Consider the following 18,444-nt stretch of genomic DNA (forward strand, 5'->3'; position numbering starts at 1 on the left):
GGAATATGCATGCCTATCTGGAAAAAAGAAGAAACTAAGATATGATTAAATGCAATTTTTGTGCCTTTGCTATCTTGATCCATCATCTTTGCTTCTGACTAACAAGATCCGAGTTGTGAAATACTGTGCTCCAGATATAAAGAACAACTCTTCAGAATGAAACAGTACAGGTGTACTTCTGCTGGAAATACTTCTGCAAAGATGGCCCAAGTTATAGCCACTGATATAAATGGGTCCAAAAAATCCCTCATGAATCCACTGATGCTAGGTTTCTGTCTGGCCTCCAACACCCAGCCCCTCTCAATCATGGAATGACAGCTCAGCATTCAGCCAGCAATATACTGGTCTGAGAGAAATTCCACACTTGTGTCAGCAGCTCAGCTGCTGACAAGCTAAAGCAGACCACGCAGCCACATGAAGATTTAGTTTTGCTTTTACTGGCTCACCAAAGAAAGTATCCCAGCTGGACAGTCCCTTCTCTCTTCCCTGCCCAGACTTGACAGACAAATCAGGGCAAGGGGAGGGGCGTGAGTCTCTTAACTCTTGTCTAACAGTGAGCAGGAGCACACTGTTCTGGGAGAGCCGGAGGGCCGTGCTGGCTGTTGTGCTTGCTCTTTTACCTGGTGAGAGACAACAGATCCATCTGCAGCAGGGCTCTCATCCAGCCATGCAGGGCTACTGTTAGGTAGAGGATCCCTTTGGTCATCATCTGTACTCCTACTCCTCACTCTCTCTTGTTATCTCTTGTTAATGCAGGTGTTGGGATTGGAGCCTACGTTGCTCAGTGGCCTGAAAAAATCCTTCTGAGACCTGGAAGCTCTTTGACCATCTCCTGCTACCAGAATTACAGTAACCTTGCCTATATGTTCTGGTACCAGCAGCCTCCAAGAAATGGTTTGAAGTTAATAGTTAGCAGTAGTACATGGAGTCATAACTCTTATGAGGATGGTTACTCTGAGGCCAAGTTTGAAGTAACCAGACAGAATACTGATTACTCTCTGATGACAATCAAGAATGTGACAGCCCACGATGCAGCCACGTATTTCTGTGCTGCGAACGATCACACGGTGTAGCAATGGGGTTGAACACCAAGATAAAATGCCCACCTTCTCTGAGTGAGAGATGGAGTCTTTGAAAAATGTGAGACAGTCAGGAGAGGGGAAGAGGAAGAGCAGAAAGAAGACTTCACAGAGGTTGGGGCAATAGACTCAGAATGTTTTGAATTGGAGAGCAACAGAGCAGTGCAGCAGCCTCTGTCTTCGAAGCCAAATTATTAATCAGATCCCTCCTTCCACCATCATATCTTTTCAGTGCACAGATATGCCCTGAAGAAGAGCTGTTGCTTAACTTTATGGAGTTGTGGTCAAAAGCATTGGATATTTATGAAAAGCATGCTAGTGTCTCTAAAACAAGTCTGTAAAGCTCAGGGAGTCTCTGTAGAGAGGCCTGCTTCTTTGCACCTGCTTCTTCCATAAACTCCAAAGAATGGAGGACAGGTATGACTGATGCAGTCTCTAGTTTCCTGTAAAATTCTCCCACCAAAATAATATAATTGTTAGAAAATATATCCCTAAATGTTTATTCTTTACACATTGTTGTTTTTCCTTGTCTGAAATCTTAGGCAGCATAGCCTCCAAAGCTCAAAAAGCCTCCTATGGAAGACTTGGAAATAAAAATCAAGGATCTCCCTCCCCTTTGTTCTGTCACTCACATTTATTTGAATTCATGGCCTGCAAGTCCTTTCCTTTTAACAGGTTACAAAGGAGCATTAAGGTGCAACAAGACTGGTCTCTGCTGGCATGTCTTGGAAATTGCCTTTTGAACATGACCTGAGAAGTTGCTAGCACCACATACTCCTTCAAAACTAATAGAGAGATGACTTCCTTCTTTTTAAATGAAAGACACCTCATGGAAGAGAGTCTGTAAGTGACAGTAAGTACACTAATGGAGCTCTAGACTGGAGATGCGGACAGAATAGTCTTAAATGAGTTTTAGTCCAATGTGTTAAGTCCCTGAATTAATAGTGTTAAGGTCACAGATATAATAAGACCAAGGCAGGAAAATAATATTCCACTATTGGTTTTATTATTTAGACAGTGACAGCCAAAAAAAAAATCCTAAATGTATTTTTTTGAAGAATTCAATATATACAAACAAAAGTTCTGTATAAACAGACATAATTAGTGACTAAGTACTCCGTTCACTGTTGTGGAAGAGAGACCAACCCAGAAGCATGCTGAGATGACCAGCCCGATACCTCATGTTCTGTAGTCCTCTCTCCTGGCCCTACATGTTACATACTAGTCTATGTTTCTCATTCCCTTCTCTAGGACACTAACACCTCTTCCCAGCTAAACAGGCTGTATCATAAATTAGGGGTTCTTCTCTGATATCTGAAAATAATAGAAAAAAAAATTTTATAGTGATTTTCCTAGTAGAATGACCTTATTTTGAGGGATTTTCTCCTGTGCTTTACAGTCTATTTTTCATATCCACACAGACTCAAAGGAAGCCATTAAAGAGCAATATGAAAAACAGGTTTACTACAGATACTTGGTCAGGTTACTAACTATGTGTTGAAACTTTGTGAGACAAGACCGTGTCCCTTACATATAAAGGAGGGAGATAAATGTTACCTCTCCCCATCAGTTCCCATCTCTTCAGACAGTCTGCAAAATGAAGGCTTGCTCTTACTCCTAGATGAAGCCTTTTCATAGGCAGAGTCACAAGCCCTGGCAGGATGCCCTCAAGCAACACCAAGCTACAGAGACAAACACCAGCCTGTAGTAGCAAATTACTCTCATTGCAAGCCTAAAATTGCAAACTGTGAGCTGGAGGTTTGCTTCTCATCCTGGGGGCAGAAGAGAGAAAGAGTAGAAAGGAAAGCAGCATGAACACGGCCATGACACTACCAAGTGAAAAATTACTGCATTTAAAGCCAACCAATAAAAGAATAAAAAGTATTACATTTTTGAGTATAAGAACAAAATCATGAGATTATAAATTGAGCGATAATGAATACACTGGGAGGTGATTGGACTATCATATAGAAACAGCAATGGCAAAGGAAGGATGTGGTCTGTGGTTGTGTCGTGGTTTAGCCCCAGCCAGGATCAAGCCCCACACAGCTGCTTGCTCACTCCCCACCAGCAGGACAGGGGAGAGAATTGGACAAGCACAAGTGAAACACTCATGGCTTGAGATAAAGACAGTTTAAGAGGTAAAGCAAAAACTGTGCACACGAGCAAATGACAACAAGGAATTCATTCCCCTCTTCCCATGGGCAGGCAGGTGTTCAGCCATTCCTAGGAAAGCAGGGCCCCATCACACATAACGGTGCTTGGGAAGACAAACACCATCTTTCCAAATATCTCTCTCTTCCTTCTTCTTCCCACTACTTGCCTCTTTCACATAGTGAATGTGTCACCATGGGATATGGAATATCCCTTGGATCAGTTGGGATCAGCTCTCCCTGCTGTCCCTTCGCCCAAGTTCCCATGCACTGCCAGCCTCCTTGCTAGCATGGGGCTATGAGCAGCAGAAAAGTCCTTGAATGCTGTGTAAGCACTTTAGCAAAAACAAAAACATTTGTCTCTTGTCAACAGTATTGGCAGAACAAGCCCAAAGCACAACCTCACTGTAGCTACCATGAAGGAAATTAACTGTACAGCCGTCCAAACCAGCATAAGTAATCATGGCAATCATTCCTGGCTGACAAAATGAGGGGGTGGAGTCATGGGTGGGATTGTTTTTGTAGGAGACTGTATCATTGTGGGGACAGGGGGATCCACGATGATACATTCCCCAGGAAGCCTTTACAAAAACCCATGGGTGCATGAGCCTTGTGGCAGAGCGTGTGAAGGCAGCTGCAGAGAATCCTGCAGCAGAGCAGGCGTGTTCTGCCTTGGTTCCTCTTAACGGACCTTCTATGCTGGGACTTACTTTCACCATCTGAGAACTGAGCCTGCCCTCCACGGCATGCAAGCTAGGAAATTCTGATAAATCGAAATTCATTTTCACCAATCCAAACTGTGACTGCAGATGCACCTAAAGCCTACCAACTGTGCAAAGATGGAATTCTTTTTTTTTCTGAAGCACCAATGTTTGCAATAGATGAAAAATGGTTCTTTCTTTAAGTGATACAAGTGTTAGAGAAAGAATTCTGACATGTTGCAGGTATCTCTCAGAGGCACTACATAAAATGTGTAGGGCTTTTCTCTCTTAAATAATCCTCCAATATCTGCTGACTGCCTCATGCCTGTGAGAGCAAAGGTTGCCTGTAATCCCTATCCCCACTCTCTCACTGCAGTTCTTCCTAGTGGCTATGAAGGGTTTGTCTGGGACCAGTCAACAGATTCTTCTGGGCTCTCCTTGTGTGGATTATTTTAACCTATCAGAAAACTGAAGGGGATCCTGAAAGACTATTCAAGACAGCTGGCCTGCCATGGAAGGGGAAACAAAGGGATTTGTTCTAGTTTGCTGCCAAAGGTGAACCACATGCATTTGACTATGAAAACCGCAAAGCACATATCATTTAATTATTAACTTCACAAGTTACAGAAAAGAAGGCGTCACAATGCTTGGAATACAAGACTGACAGTGAGGAAGTTCTAGGTGTAGAAAGGTTCTATTCCTAGACTGTGACAGCCTTTGGGTGTGTCTGCTTGTTTTTGAGATGTGCAAAATGAGAATGGCAGATAAAATCAGTGACATAACATGGAGATTGGAGAAAGGTTGCAAAAACAGCTTGGGGTGAAATGTAGACAAAATATCAAACAAATCTGGGAAATGCTTTTATGAATTCTACACACTATACAACTGATTCCAAGATGGTTTTCTGCCATATCCCAGAGATTGATGCTTGGAATTCCAAATGCCAAAAATTATTTCTTAGGCTTTGCTTATAGTAAGGCAGCTGCAGTGCATCCCTTCTCTTAGCTTATGATACATCACTTTGTGACTGTGTACATCTCTGGGTTCTCTTTCGGCAGTGGCACAAAACTTACAGTAATAGGTAAGAAATTTTTGTTTCCTCTTTTAATTTGCTTCAAATGCCATGTCTTCTCTTTAGAGAATTCCATTATTATCCTCCCTAACATTATTAAACTGGTGTGTGTTAGTAACCCTGTCTACTTCACAGAACAGAATAAGTTGGGTCCTCTGGGTAGGGACATACCTTTCATTTTGGAGAACGGAATGAATGTGTTTTCAGTAAAGAAAAAGCTGTCCCTAGAAAGAATGAGCATAAGGAATGGGACAAATAATGTGTGCATGACATTAAAAAAAGTTGTCCTAATGAATCAACACATACAAAAAATTCCCCAAAAGTACAGCTACTCTCTATAACACTGGTTCTCCTGGGGCTACAGATGATTAAGGACAAGTCAGTGAAAAGCTGTCTATCTCTCTGGAAAGAACTGACTTACAGTTACACTTTGAACGGGTCTAGGAAACAAAATCAAGCTGATACAAGCTTAAATTACCTTGGATCTTCCCAGGGTGAATTAAAGAATGTATTGTCTCAGATAACTAGGAAAAACTTGTGTGCTAGCATTTTTGGTTGATAAAACAGAAGGCAAAAATAAATGCTTAACTTTATAATAAGCGATCCTAAAATCTTACTGCAGATTTTTAAGTCCTTGTTGTTATGGAAAGTAGCTCTCCACAGCACAGCCAGTTTCTTTCCACTATACAGGCTAGCCAGGATGGTGATAAAAATATCATTAAGGACAACGGTCTTACTATTTCAGAATACATGATAAACAGCCACTGAACACCACAGAAGAAGAATATATGATTCACTTCAAGGGGAAGGAGCTCTCAGAGAATGTTTCTTTCTGAGCCACATTTATGGATTTGGATTGTCCAAATCTGGGGAAAAGTAGGCTGATGCTCAGATGCTGAGAAATTATGGAAGAATTGATGCCTCAGATATTTGTGCCACATTGTGCCACTACAGAATAAATTGATAACAAACGGTGAAATTCAATCTCCATAGGAAAAAACGATCAGCACATTTTTTGAAGTCCAAAGTTTATCTGAGATGCCTGAGCTGGTAAAAATGAATATGCTGACCCCTCATTGACCATAGGCATTTCTGCAGCAAATGTGAATAATCATCACCAAGGGAGGACAGAGAATAAAAGCAGAGACATCCTTTCAAGGAAAGCCTTCCAGAGAAAGGGAAAGGGAAATGGAAATGGAAATGGAAATGGAAAGGGGGCACGTTTAGGAACCTCTATGAAGGGCAGAGTGGACAGAGACACTGTGCTATGTATTAGAAATTATTTTGTATGTTTAAAAAAGGCATTTATTTTATCAGTGAAAAATACTCAAAATATTGAACAAAATTTGAAGGAAATGTGTCTATTTAGCTGACAAAAAGAAATTACTCAGTCTGCATATGGGAAATATTTTTTAATGTTCTGAAACCTAGATAAAGAGCTAAATGTCCTCTAAAGAAGTGGTGGAACCTCCAACAACTGATTCACCTATGCCTAAAGCAAAAGGGCTCTGGGCAGGGTATTTCTGATCTTGATCACAGCTGTTTAGACACACAGATTTTGGTGGCATTCCCTTACAGACCTGTTTTTTTAGGGGACCAGAGTACTTAGTGTTGCTTCTTTTGCTGATACCACATGAGGCGAGGGTTAGTCCACAGTCTTGGCTCAGAGGTGTGGGAGTAGAGGAGAGGTTTTTCTGCAGCTGCAAAATGGTGTGAATAATGAGCGGTTGTCCTTTGGCAGAGGGACAAAACTTACGGTTATAGGTAAGTAAGAAGGCAGATCTCTTTGATCTATGTGGTACTGGTTAGGGGACAAGAACATTCTTAATTAAAGGTTTAATATTGATAATTTTTCATGCAGCCATGAGAACAAAATTAATGCTTTATAGGTTGCTTATTAAAATGAGATGTGCTATTATGAAACTGTAGAATTTGAAAGCAAAGATTTTGAGATCTCTGTGTCTGCAGCCATTGTCTTTCAGCTCTTGGAAATTCAGGAACGGAGAAAGGAATAAATAATTTTGTTTCCTCTCATTCTCCTGGGAAATATTATAGAGGTTGGGCATGAAAACAACCAGTATAGCAGACTAGACACAATGGGCTGGTGATCAGGCACTTCTTCCAGTTCTGACTTTTACCAATCTCCTTTTTCCATTTCTAACCTGCTCATTTTCTTTTTCTTCCCAGCCGTTTTATCATTCTTTCTGTCTCCATTTTTACCTGCCTTCTTTTTTTTAATGGGGCAATGTTATTTTCTGGGTTTTAATCTTTTCTTTTGTATCTTCCGATCTGTTCCCATCTCTTCACTCATTTGCATTTAGGGCTATGACCCGAAGAATTTCTAAGAGATACTTCTAGGATAGGAAAAAAATCATAACTCCAAGTGCTGGGAGTGCAGGGAGAAGTAGAAGTGATCAAGCTCTCTTAATACCCACTAAAACGAAAGCAGAGCAGTGCTAAACCCTCTAGGGAGTTACCTCTATTTAATATCCAGGTCATCTGAAGTCTGTACAAGCTCATACAGAAGCAGCCCAGGGATCTTTGCAGAGCAAGCTCTGCTGGTCACAATTAAAACATCATTTGAATGCAAACATGAGGGCTTAGGGGACAAGATCTCTGCAAGATATTCATTTCTGCTCATTCTGCTACCTCTCTCCCTCTGCAAAGGAGAGAGTGATCAGGAAGAACATCCACAATTCATCGTGCCTTCATACAAAAAAACCAACCCAGAGTAATAATTTTCTCTTTGGCTCCATAGTTTTCCGTGCATTCCTTTTTCCAGCAGCACTCTACAGACCTCATGGATTTCTCATGCTAGATGAGTCAAAAAGGCATTTTGATATAGTATATGGAAACCCCCCTGTCTTTTAGGGTGACTGCTTGGCTTCTGAGTAACTTCTCATGTGTGCCTTGTACATCCTTTTGACTGAACTGGGTTCTCATTAATCCTACAGTAGGTATTAAACACTTTCGGAGAGGGAAGAACTCTTGATTTGCGAGTGTATAGAATCTTGCATCATTCTGGGAAGGTGTGTAGCCTAGGATCAGAGCTTCTCATACCTACAATAACCTAAGAATTAAATTACATAAAGTTGTGTTTAATGTTCTTAAAAATGCATTGGTTAAGACCCAAGGCAAGATCCGTCCCTGGCAGATTCATGTTACCTGCCTCAGTTACTTTTCACTTCAGACAGTGAGAAGGATCAGCTCCTTCCTTGTTTCCTTTTTTCCAGATCGTGTCATAGATGGGGGGCCAAGTAGGGTATCCCATGCCAGTATAATTCTGAACACTGCAATGACCACCAGGTCTTAACTTCCTCCCCAGGAATGTAAGACAGTTTGCTGAAGATGTTTGTGCCTTAAAACAGACTCACTTATCTATTAATACAATATTACAAATACAGGCCTTACTTACAGCAAAACTGGGGACTTTTCTGCCCATCTGTTTGCTCAGTTTCTTTGCAGCATTGTATTCTTCTGACAGAGACCATACAAGAAATTCATGTGCTCGTGCATTTCTGTGGCCAGACCCTGTAAAATTCTGTGTGATGAGTGAAAAGAAATCCTTCCACTTTCCTGGTGTGTCATATCCAATAGACATTAATTGTCCAATAGACAGCAGTTAAAAGGCCAGGTATTTCAGGAGTAACATGGCACAAACTCAGGACCATTTCCAGGGAGTTCTGATTGAACAGGGGGATGGAGGCTCTGGACCATGTTGCTTTGTGTTTCAGGGAAGAATGAGGAAATCATACCTCCAGCTGTGGCCATCTTTTCCCCATCAAAGCAGGAGATCCAGCAGAAGAGCAAGGCCACGCTGGTGTGCCTGGCCTCTGGTTTCTACCCTGACCACCTGACTCTGGTCTGGAGGGTGAATGGTGTGAAAAGGACCGAAGGGGTGGGGACAGACGAATACTCCACACAGAATGGGAGCACCTACTCACTGACCAGCCGACTGAGGATGCCAGCCTGGGAGTGGTTCAACCCTCTGAATCGCTTTGAGTGTGTTGCCAATTTTTTTCAGAATGGAACAACAGCATCAATAAACAAAGTTATCCATGGTGATGCTGGTGAGTAAAAAAACATCTCTTACCATGCTGTATAAGAAATCACAAATCAAAAGAGCAAGTATTATGATGTGAACTACATCTATATATAGCTTCCATTCAAGGTGCTCTTCTGGCACAATTACATAGCTAAAGATCTAGGTATGAGCATATGTCTCTTCCCATTCCTGGGCCTTTATCCCTGGGTTACCATTCTATATCTAGAGTTTCTTCAGGCTTTCCACTGAGAAATCTCTGTAGTAGAGAAATTAGTAGAAATTGCAGAGTATCATAAAACACCTAGTTTAGTAGGACGAGCGAGGCAGTGTTTGGTAAACTGAAACTTCTAAAATCTGTATTCTCTTTGCTCTGAACAGAAATGTGACTTCCAGCTCATTTTTGTCTTTCAGGTTGTGCACTCACAGAAGGTACGTGTGGCTTCTCACGTAAAGGGAATTTTGCCTCTTCTCTCAGGCAATTCTCAGTGTGTATTTTAATGCCAGTTTTACTGACATTATGTACAGCATGTGGGAGATATCTGCTGTATGAATAGCTCCTACATTCTCCTGTAAGTGATTTGCATGTGATATTAAAAAAAACAAAACCAAACAAAAAAGATGAAAAGTTTTTTGGAGGGCTGTTTATGCATATTGTATGTAACCCAGCCTTGGGGTTTAGCTCTCCCCTATGATTCCATTTTGAAAATTGATGAAGTCATGGTGCATTCCTGTACACTGTAATTTACTCTTTGTCATCTCCTCCAGTCCTTGAAACTGACTTCCATTGGGAATATTCTTGCTCAGCCAGGAAAGAAATGATCCATACTTACCCAAGTGATTCGGACATCAAGATTCAGGATATAATATTCTAAATATTTCTCAGTATCCAACTCAGAACAATTCCCATGATGAGTCACATTCCACTCCACACTGCTGTCATGTATGGAGGATATCCATATTACAAATTACATTTCTTTCCTCTTTATGTACATATTTGCACACTCCTGTTTTTCAAGAACTTCTTGAATGCTTCAGGAATCTTAAGGCTGAACCAAGACAGATCTTGATTCTCAATTCTGTGGCAACCCCTTAATAGTGAAAAATCTTCAAGAATAAAACTTCTAGAAGGCACGTCATTCTGGGCTTTGTAAAACTTTCCTGATACATCAGCAGCACTCATAATGCCACTGACAATAATGAGACAAAATAAAACATTGGTATCTTTTGATTCAGGCTCCTTTGCGTTCCTAAATGGATGTCAGATGAGCACCCAGTTCATCAGTAGGTGTGGAACTCAGTACTTTCCCAGCATAAAGCCAATCTCTGTCTTTCCTAGACTTGCTTTCTCTTTTGCTTCTTTGAGTCACTGTGTTCTGTCCCTTCCCAGGTTCTCTGGTGTCGACAAAGCCACTCATTTGACTCTAGTTCCTTTATGTTGCTTAGCTAAAGATTTCAAGGGTTCTCATTTGATGAAAGCTGCATTAGAACCAGCATCTTGTAATGATGATGATGAAAATCGAATACACAAATACAAATGGTGTTTGACTTGCAGAGTCGTACTTGCGGTATGGAAATTCCCTGAAGCTCACTTACCTCATCCTCTGTGGCAAAGCCTTGGTCTATGCAGTTTTGGTGAGTGGTCTGGTGTGGACAGCCAAGGTAAGTCAGAGTGGCCCTGGAAGGCTGGCCTTTTGCTCACTAGTCAAGGATCAGTGGATGCAGGCTAAACCTATTCTCATAGGTGTGGCTGTTCTGCAGGTGCTCTGCCAGGCTTTGTGCAGTTCAGCCTGAAAAATCACAAATGATGGGTTTTCTCTTTCTGTTCTTCCAGAACTCAAATAAAATCAATGCTATCTAGCAGAGGAATTCCTTCTCACAATCCTCTTTAAATACATGAAAAAGATGAGAATTAAGGACAAGTTGCCCAGAAAGAAAATGAGGGAAAGTTCAGATATATCACGCAGTTGTGTAACCACTCTAAAAGGGCTTACAGCTGCAGTGAAAATAACAGGCAGTTTTTTGAGATGATGCAGGGGATATATGTGGTCAAATATTTACAAAGATTTATAAAGAACAGTGGGATCAATCTGAAGAAATCAGATAAATTAAACAAACTACCAGGAAAGGTTTTTTATTAGTAAGGTTTTCCTACGGCAGAAACATCCATGCAGTGAGAGCAGCAGAAGTCCGCACTTGACCCTTTAAAAGCAGAAGAGGGAGATGTATTTGAAAGGTGACCTGGTAGAGTTGAGGGCAAGGATGCCAATCATCTCAGTTTTACTTTTTTTGGTCCTTTTGCAAGGATATACTGGAGGGGGGAGATTTGACCATTTCTGGATCATAATCCTAGAATCATGGAATGTGTTAAGTTAGAAAGAACATTTAGAGATTATCTACTTCCATCCCCACTCTGAAATGGGCAGGGATATCCTTCATTGAACCAGGTTGCTCAAAGCCCCATGCAACCAGGCCTCAAACACTTCCAGGGGTGGGACATGCACAGCTTCTCTGGGAAACCTGTTCCACTGTCTCAGCACCCTCAGCAGAACAAATGTCTTCCTTTAATCTGAAACTACCCTGTATCAGTTTAAATCCAGGGCTCTTCATGCTGTCACTGCAGGCCTTGGTAAAACATCTGTTTTTCATAAAAGTCCCCCACTGCTGTATCTGGGAAGGCCCCAGGCTGGCCTCTCCAGAGGCTGTTCTTCTCCAGTCTCGAGAGGGGTTGTTCTCTCAGCCTGTCTCCATACCCTGAGCCCCTGTGACTGGCTTTTGGGGGCCTCCTCGCGACCTGCTCTGTCATGGCCATGAGTTCCCTGTGCTGGGGCCTCCAGAGCTGGACACAGAAGTCCATGTGGGATTGGTGGGGGTTCACATGGTCCCGCTCTCTGGGTCTGCCCAGGTCCCTGTGGTTGGCATCCCTTCCCTCAGACACACCAACGGCCACACAGCTTCGTGTCAGCCGTGAACTTGCTGAGGGTGCACTTGCTCCCTGTGTCAATGACACACCGATGAAAGTTGAAAAAATGCTTTTGGCCCCAGTACGGACCCTTGAGGGAAACTGTTTGTGACTGACTGCCACTTGAACATTCAGCCATGGATGGTAACTCTTTGGGCCAGGTGATCCGGCCAGTTCCGGTGTTTGTTTCTGTTGCTTGGTGGCTGTTGTTGTCTTCTCTGCGGTTTTACTGTTCTTCTAATTTTATCCCATTTTGTTTTCAATTAGACTGGTGTCAAGTTATCTAGAGAATAAATGAAGAGCCCTTGTCATCACATCAGCAGGAACTTGACAAGTTTGCTACCTTTCCATAGCAAAATATCTAAGCTTCTACAAACATCTGAATATAATTTTTTTCTAATTGCCTGTTGCCATCCTGTTCTTTACTATTTTGTAATCACTGCTGAGCTTTCCCTGTACTTCCATATCATAGTGTATCATATTTCATTGCAACATATCTTTAAAAGTAGCACCTTCTTAATGCTCAGAGGCTGGGAACTCATCTCCTTGATTTAGGAATAAAGGTTTTGCCTATTTTCCTTTGAAAAGCATAAGTTGTTGTTTTTAAATTTGGTCTTCTGTAGTAATAGTGTCCTACCACACAACTTTCAATGATGAATAGGGCCATAAGGAACTCTCATTAAAGATCATTCCCTGACAATCCCTGTACAAATAACTTAACAGCTATGGGAAGAGCAGAGACTCATCCATTACTTACACTGTGTACCAACAAGTGGAGCAGGGCTGTGGGCTTTGGAGGCTTGCCCTCGCCCGGGGCTGATTTGGAGCCAGAACAGCTGCATAATTCAAAGGTGGTAGAGAAGGAAACAGCACTCCAGCCAGATGAGAAGTGACATCCTCTTGGGAGAGGCATGGGAGCTGCTTTCTTCTCTCACTTGATTTTTTTTTTTTTTTGGATTATCTTGGTGAAGACACCAGACTCACTGTGGCAGCGAAAGAAAAATTTGGTGAATAGATGAAAAGTCACCGGGCACTTGACAGACTTGAGAGGAATCTGTCAGACCTCTATTCATGTCATTAAAGAAAAAAGTTGCATCTTAGTGCCAGAGGACTGATGGTATAATGCTTTAAAATGCAGTTGTTTTTCCTGCTTTGTGTTTGTCACTCTTTTAATCTCCTCAAAACACTTCAGAAGAGGAGAAAATATCCTACTGAACCATGAGATTTATTTGGTGTTCTGCATACGGAAAATACTTAAGTAGTCTTGTGGCTGCTTCACACAAAACAGAGAATTGTTTCCTGAAAAATACTTTTCACAAAAGTGCTTCAAGGGGTCTTACATTCACAAGATGTGAACTACCTGGTCTAGAGAAATGTGTCCCCTTTCCTCTTTGGGTGAAGAAAGGAAAGGAACAGTTCTCAGCAAGTGGGAATCGTGAGAAGGTTGTACAAAGGGGCACATTTCTGGGGGTAAAACAAAGATAAACAAACAGAGACATCTTTTGATTCTGATGGTGGGTTCTTTTCCCCAGATGCCCCATTATTCATGCCCTATGAAGTTAGAATAGATTGGAGCACAGCAGAATGGAGTATTAAAAAATAATTCCAGCTTGGCCTGAAACACATTCAGATGAATATAATTTATTAGAACATTAGGTGAAAATGGCTGCATTTATCAGGGCTGTCAGAAGAACCCCCAGATCAATCTTGTCCTCACACGCACAGACTTTCAGAGAGGTCATGGCAGAACTTGCTCAAAGTGAACAGAGAATAAACTTGGGCATAGGAATTTTGGAGCAGACAAGCTATGGTGTGAAGGAGGGACATAACTAAGTGGTTCTAGGTAAGAAAAGAATTTGTCAAGTTACAGAGACTTCCCTTTAGACTCTGGAATAAGCAGAATGTTCCTACACTGAATTCATATCTCTCAGTCGCTGGAAATGGAGACCAAGGTCAGCAATCCAATCCTGTTCTTTTCCAAGCTTGCTACAAGCCATGAAATTTTCATTCCCACACACTTCTGCTATTATACAGGTGATAGTGCAGACAGAGCACTTTAAAAGAGAGACACATACATACGTGGGCTCATATAATATCTCCTTGTTCTTTTTGTCTTTTGAATTGAAATATGTTTACAGGAAAGCTTTTGTCCATCAAGCTCATTTTCAAGAGTGTTTTGTACAGAGGATATTTGTGATGGGGTTTGTGCTTAGGTCCAAGGAGAGCAGCAGAATTCTGCTCTGCACCCATTTGTTATCACTCCTTCTAGCCACACAGGAGATCACTTTGGAGGAAGTGATGTCTTCAGGGTGATATTCATGTAAGTCCACTTCTCCACAATTACACTGTGTCTCTTACAAGTTTCAAGAGAACCAGCTAGTGAGAATGAAGGGGAGAATTTTAGTGAAAAAGAAGGAGAGAATGCCAGGTGCACTGGACAATAGATGTAGCATGATAAACTTACGTAGACTGTTTAAAGAAAGGAGTAAAAAGGAAAATTAGGAAGAGTAAGAAAATAAAGACAAAGAAAAGCAAACCAAAGATGAAAATAAATAAACACATAACTCAGAGACAGGGTAAATGAATACAATTGAGAGATAGCTAAAAGAATCTAACCTGTAGCGGACAAGAAGCAGGTGAAGGAGAATGTGTTTCTGTAAAACTGTGTTTGTTGTGACCTTTTTTGTCCTCCATAAGCGAAAAACCCAAGGGATTAGTAAATGTTGAGAGACTTTCTGGAGATCTTTCATCCACTTTGCACCTCATTATTTTCTCACACCACCAGTAAAACCATTGGTAGTTCAGTGGAAACTCACATAGGACTGTGTGTATGAGTAATGCAGTCTAAGGTAGAGGAGCACTTGTGAAGCTTTGGAAGCTGAAGACCTCAGAATGTACTAGCCAGGCAGAAGAAGTAGGAGGCTTAGAGCAGAGGTCCTAAAGGGAGTTTCTGTCTAATATAGAGTCAACAGCAGAGGAAATCGTATCTCAAGTCCTCAGAAGAAAATTGTACCTCAGAATGAGAGCAGGTGATGTGCCAAAATGTGCTGGAAAATATCTGTTTAAGGGAACAGCAGTTAAATTTTACCAAAACAGGATGTGGTTTGACATTTACTCAGAAAACCATTTTGATAACATATCAGCCTCTCTTACCCCAACACCACCCCAGCTTCTCAGGACAATACACAGGATGTGGCTTTCTGTTCACCATTTTACAGCTGGGCAGAAAAAGCAACACATAAACGGTCTCATGAAAGCTATTGTGTTTTTTACCTCAAGTTATCACACAATCTTCTTGTTGCTCAAGTCAGCAGATGGGTCCTGCATGTGCAGCTGCTCTTTCTGTTGTGCAACATACGAAAAAAAAAGATTTGTGGTTTTGGAGGAATTGCTGACCTGCTTTTACAAATTAAAAAACCTCTAATGCTTTTTCTAGACATCTCAAATCAGTAAATCAATATAAAAAAGATCATACACTTGTAGAAAAATTGATGGGAAGGGACTTATGGAAGTGTCTCAATACAAATTCCTGTTCAAAACAGGGCTAACTCAATGTTGCTCAGAGCTTTGTCCAGGTGATTTCTAAATATCTTCAAGGACAGAGATTTGACAAATTGTCCAAGAAATATTTTCCAGTGTGGAAGCATCATCAACAGAAAGTACTTTTTAATATGTCTAATCAGAGTTTATCTTGCTGCAGCTTGTTCCCACTTGATTCCACTGTGGCCCTCTAAGACTACAACTCTGGTTAGGCATTTGGAGTCATGCAATTACTAATCTTTTAGTCTTCTGCTCTCCATGATGAACAAAATCAATTCCTTCAACCTCTCTTATGTTTCTGCCCCAGTCTCTTGATCGTCTTAGTGACTGACCCTCTGCTGCACTCTACAGATTTTGATATCTCTGCTGCAGTGGGGCTGAGACAGGGCAGGAATGTGTGTAGACTAGAGAGGTGATATTCCAGATGTAGTCTCAAGGGTGTTTCAACATGCTAACTGCACCCTTGCTAATGCAACTAAAAAAGCAACTAGCTTTCATTGCTGAAAGGGCTTGCTACCTATTCATGTTTAATTACTGTTCTGCAAGGTGGTTCTCCTAGCCAGTCAGCTGATATTTAAAGGATTCATATAAAAGTTCTTTTGCCGTTTCTCCAGGGATATGGCTGTAGTCCAATAATTCCCATCCCAATGAAGAAACTCTGCATAATAATCACAAATTGAAAATTTCCTTTGAAGATCATTATGGTTATCCTGCATGCATGGTAATAGTCCTTTGCCCTACAACATTTAAATATAATCTAACATAGTTCAGACTGGGATAAAAATAATATCACAGTGTGGATGCTGTGTCTAATTATGAAATCTTCCCATTCTACATCCTTTATTTAAACCTTTCCAAAACTGGAAACACATTATTATTATAATTATTATTATTATTATTCTTTATTTCAGAACTAGCAAATTATGCAGGCGCCTTTTATACATCACAAGAACCTTGCTTAGTGCTTTTTTTTTGTTTTAGAACAATTTAAGACAATTTGTTACATTATCACCATGAAAGGCTTACACCAAAGAGTATCTCAGGCTATGACTAATTCCACTGCATCAATTACACTATCTGGGAGAATGGTGGTGATGGAAAGACACTGGTAAGTCTTTTTGTGTGGCACGAAAGAGTCTTCACGCCAGACCTGTCAGGGAGAGGTTATGCAGTATATAAATTTACATTCACATCCTGGTTTTTCATCCCTCTCTATTTTTTCGTCTTCAAAATATGGATGCTCTCTGAAGCAGTGTTCGTATCAGGACTTAGCTCACAGTCAGAAAGACCTATAAGGCCTTGAGAAACATCACAAAGTTGCCTTGGATAAAAAACGCCCTCAGAACTCAGCCACAGAGAGAGGGAATCAACCAGATTAATACTGAATATTGCTGCTTATTCAGCTGTGAGAGAGAGATATAAAGAGATAGATGTGACACCCACCGTGGTATGGGATTCACTATGCAGCCAGAAGTAAACTCCATAGTCAGAACAATTTCTGAACAAATGAAAATCTACATGTTATTTTTTCTTGAATGTGATTTCATTCCAAGCTGGAATACTTTGACTACCTGCCTTCCCACTTTATAGCCTCCATATACATACAGCTTTTCAGGATTTTGTCTATGCACTTGCAAGCCATAGTAATGACTCCTCTTTTGTAATTTTAATCCAGTCTGTTGCATATTAGTTCTGTATAGATTCTATTCCTTCATCATCTTTTGTTCAGACTCCTTTTCATCACCATTGGAAATAGTAATTCTACACTTTTCTTGTGATTAGGGTAACTTTTCCAATCACAGTGAAAAACATTGTGGTTCAGGAAGGAATGAGAGTGCACATAGAAGTCACTATCTCTAAAGTATTTCAGACTTGTGTATGTCAGGCAACTGTTCTGTATCAGGTATGAAAATGTCTTAGTGGACAATAACTTGTGGTTGTATCAACTACAATTTACATTTCCTTTATTTTACATCTGCATTTGGTTAACCATCTTTATTGATCTGATAAGGTGGAGGATAAATGGCTGATCAGGAAAGAGGAGTTCAGCAATTAGCCTGCACTTCAAACACCTATTTTGCCTATGTCTTATTTCTACCTACTCTTGTTCCACCTTCTCAGGAACATCTGGTTTGTGAGTAGATGATTGCCCTACACCCCTTTTCCTGTGCTGAGAGCGGCTCCCTTTGGACGGAAGGTGCTGAAAGCGGAGAGGTTTATGTAAAGAAAGCAAGTGACTTTGAAGTGTTGTGTCCAAACTGCTGGCACAGAAATAGAGGGCTGAGTGGTTCAACTTCACAGACAAAATATCCAAATAGAATTCTGCAAGGTTAGGCCGGTTAGCTTGGAATCCAGATGAAATGTCACCCTCTTGCTTTAGAGTTGTACCATAGGAATAATAAATCAATTGCATCGCCTTCCCTGGCTGCTGCAGATACCAGTACATAGAATCGTGATTATCATTTTGACTGCATTTCAGGGTAGCGTTCTCATCTTCTCTCACCACAAGACTTGGGGTTTGGGTGATTTCGGCTCCTGTAAAACAGAACAAAATGAAAACACAGTAAAACAAGTAAGCCACATTCTCCCAGTAGCAGAACAGATATTATGGCTCTACTGATTCCTTACTTGTTCCAAAGAAGTACATTGCCACACACAGAGCCGTCCACATCCTCACTTCTGCCTTGGGAGTCAGTGACCCTACCCCATATGACTTATATAGATCTGTTTCACCTGCTTCCCCTAAACCAATAGCGGATATCTCTGTAACAGCTACATCCACGCTGAAAAACAAGCTCCTTCCTGCAAGATTTCAAGCAAACATTTTATTTGAAGTGCATGCGTTGAAAACTTACAGAAAATTTCAAACTGACTCATCTGGAAGCTTTTCATACT

General features: G+C 41.1%; 1 protein-coding gene across 1 annotated transcript; it reads left to right on the plus strand.

Annotated features, from left to right (window-relative positions):
• Positions 1-201: 201 nt before the first annotated feature.
• Positions 202-10,908, plus strand: LOC115903176 (M1-specific T cell receptor beta chain-like). The gene is made up of 8 exons (XM_030947447.1): positions 202-268; positions 555-623; positions 757-1,067; positions 6,706-6,769; positions 8,740-9,075; positions 9,462-9,479; positions 10,603-10,709; positions 10,882-10,908. Exons 1-8 carry the CDS (start codon positions 202-204, stop codon positions 10,906-10,908), a joined length of 999 nt encoding a protein of 332 aa, XP_030803307.1.
• The last annotated feature ends 7,536 nt before the right edge of the window (positions 10,909-18,444 follow it).

This window comes from Camarhynchus parvulus, chromosome 1 (genome assembly GCF_901933205.1).
Source record: "Camarhynchus parvulus chromosome 1, STF_HiC, whole genome shotgun sequence".
NCBI classification, from domain to species: domain Eukaryota; kingdom Metazoa; phylum Chordata; class Aves; order Passeriformes; family Thraupidae; genus Camarhynchus; species Camarhynchus parvulus.

Coding starts and splice junctions, on each gene's coding strand:
- LOC115903176 (XM_030947447.1), top strand. CDS start 202: ATGGCCCAAGTTATAGCCACTGATATAAATGGGTCCAAAAAATCCCTC. Junction 1,068..6,705: donor GTGCTGCGAACGATCACACG/GTGTAGCAATGG, acceptor GTTTTTCTGCAG/CTGCAAAATGGTGTGAATAA. Junction 10,710..10,881: donor GTCTGGTGTGGACAGCCAAG/GTAAGTCAGAGT, acceptor CTGTTCTTCCAG/AACTCAAATAAAATCAATGC.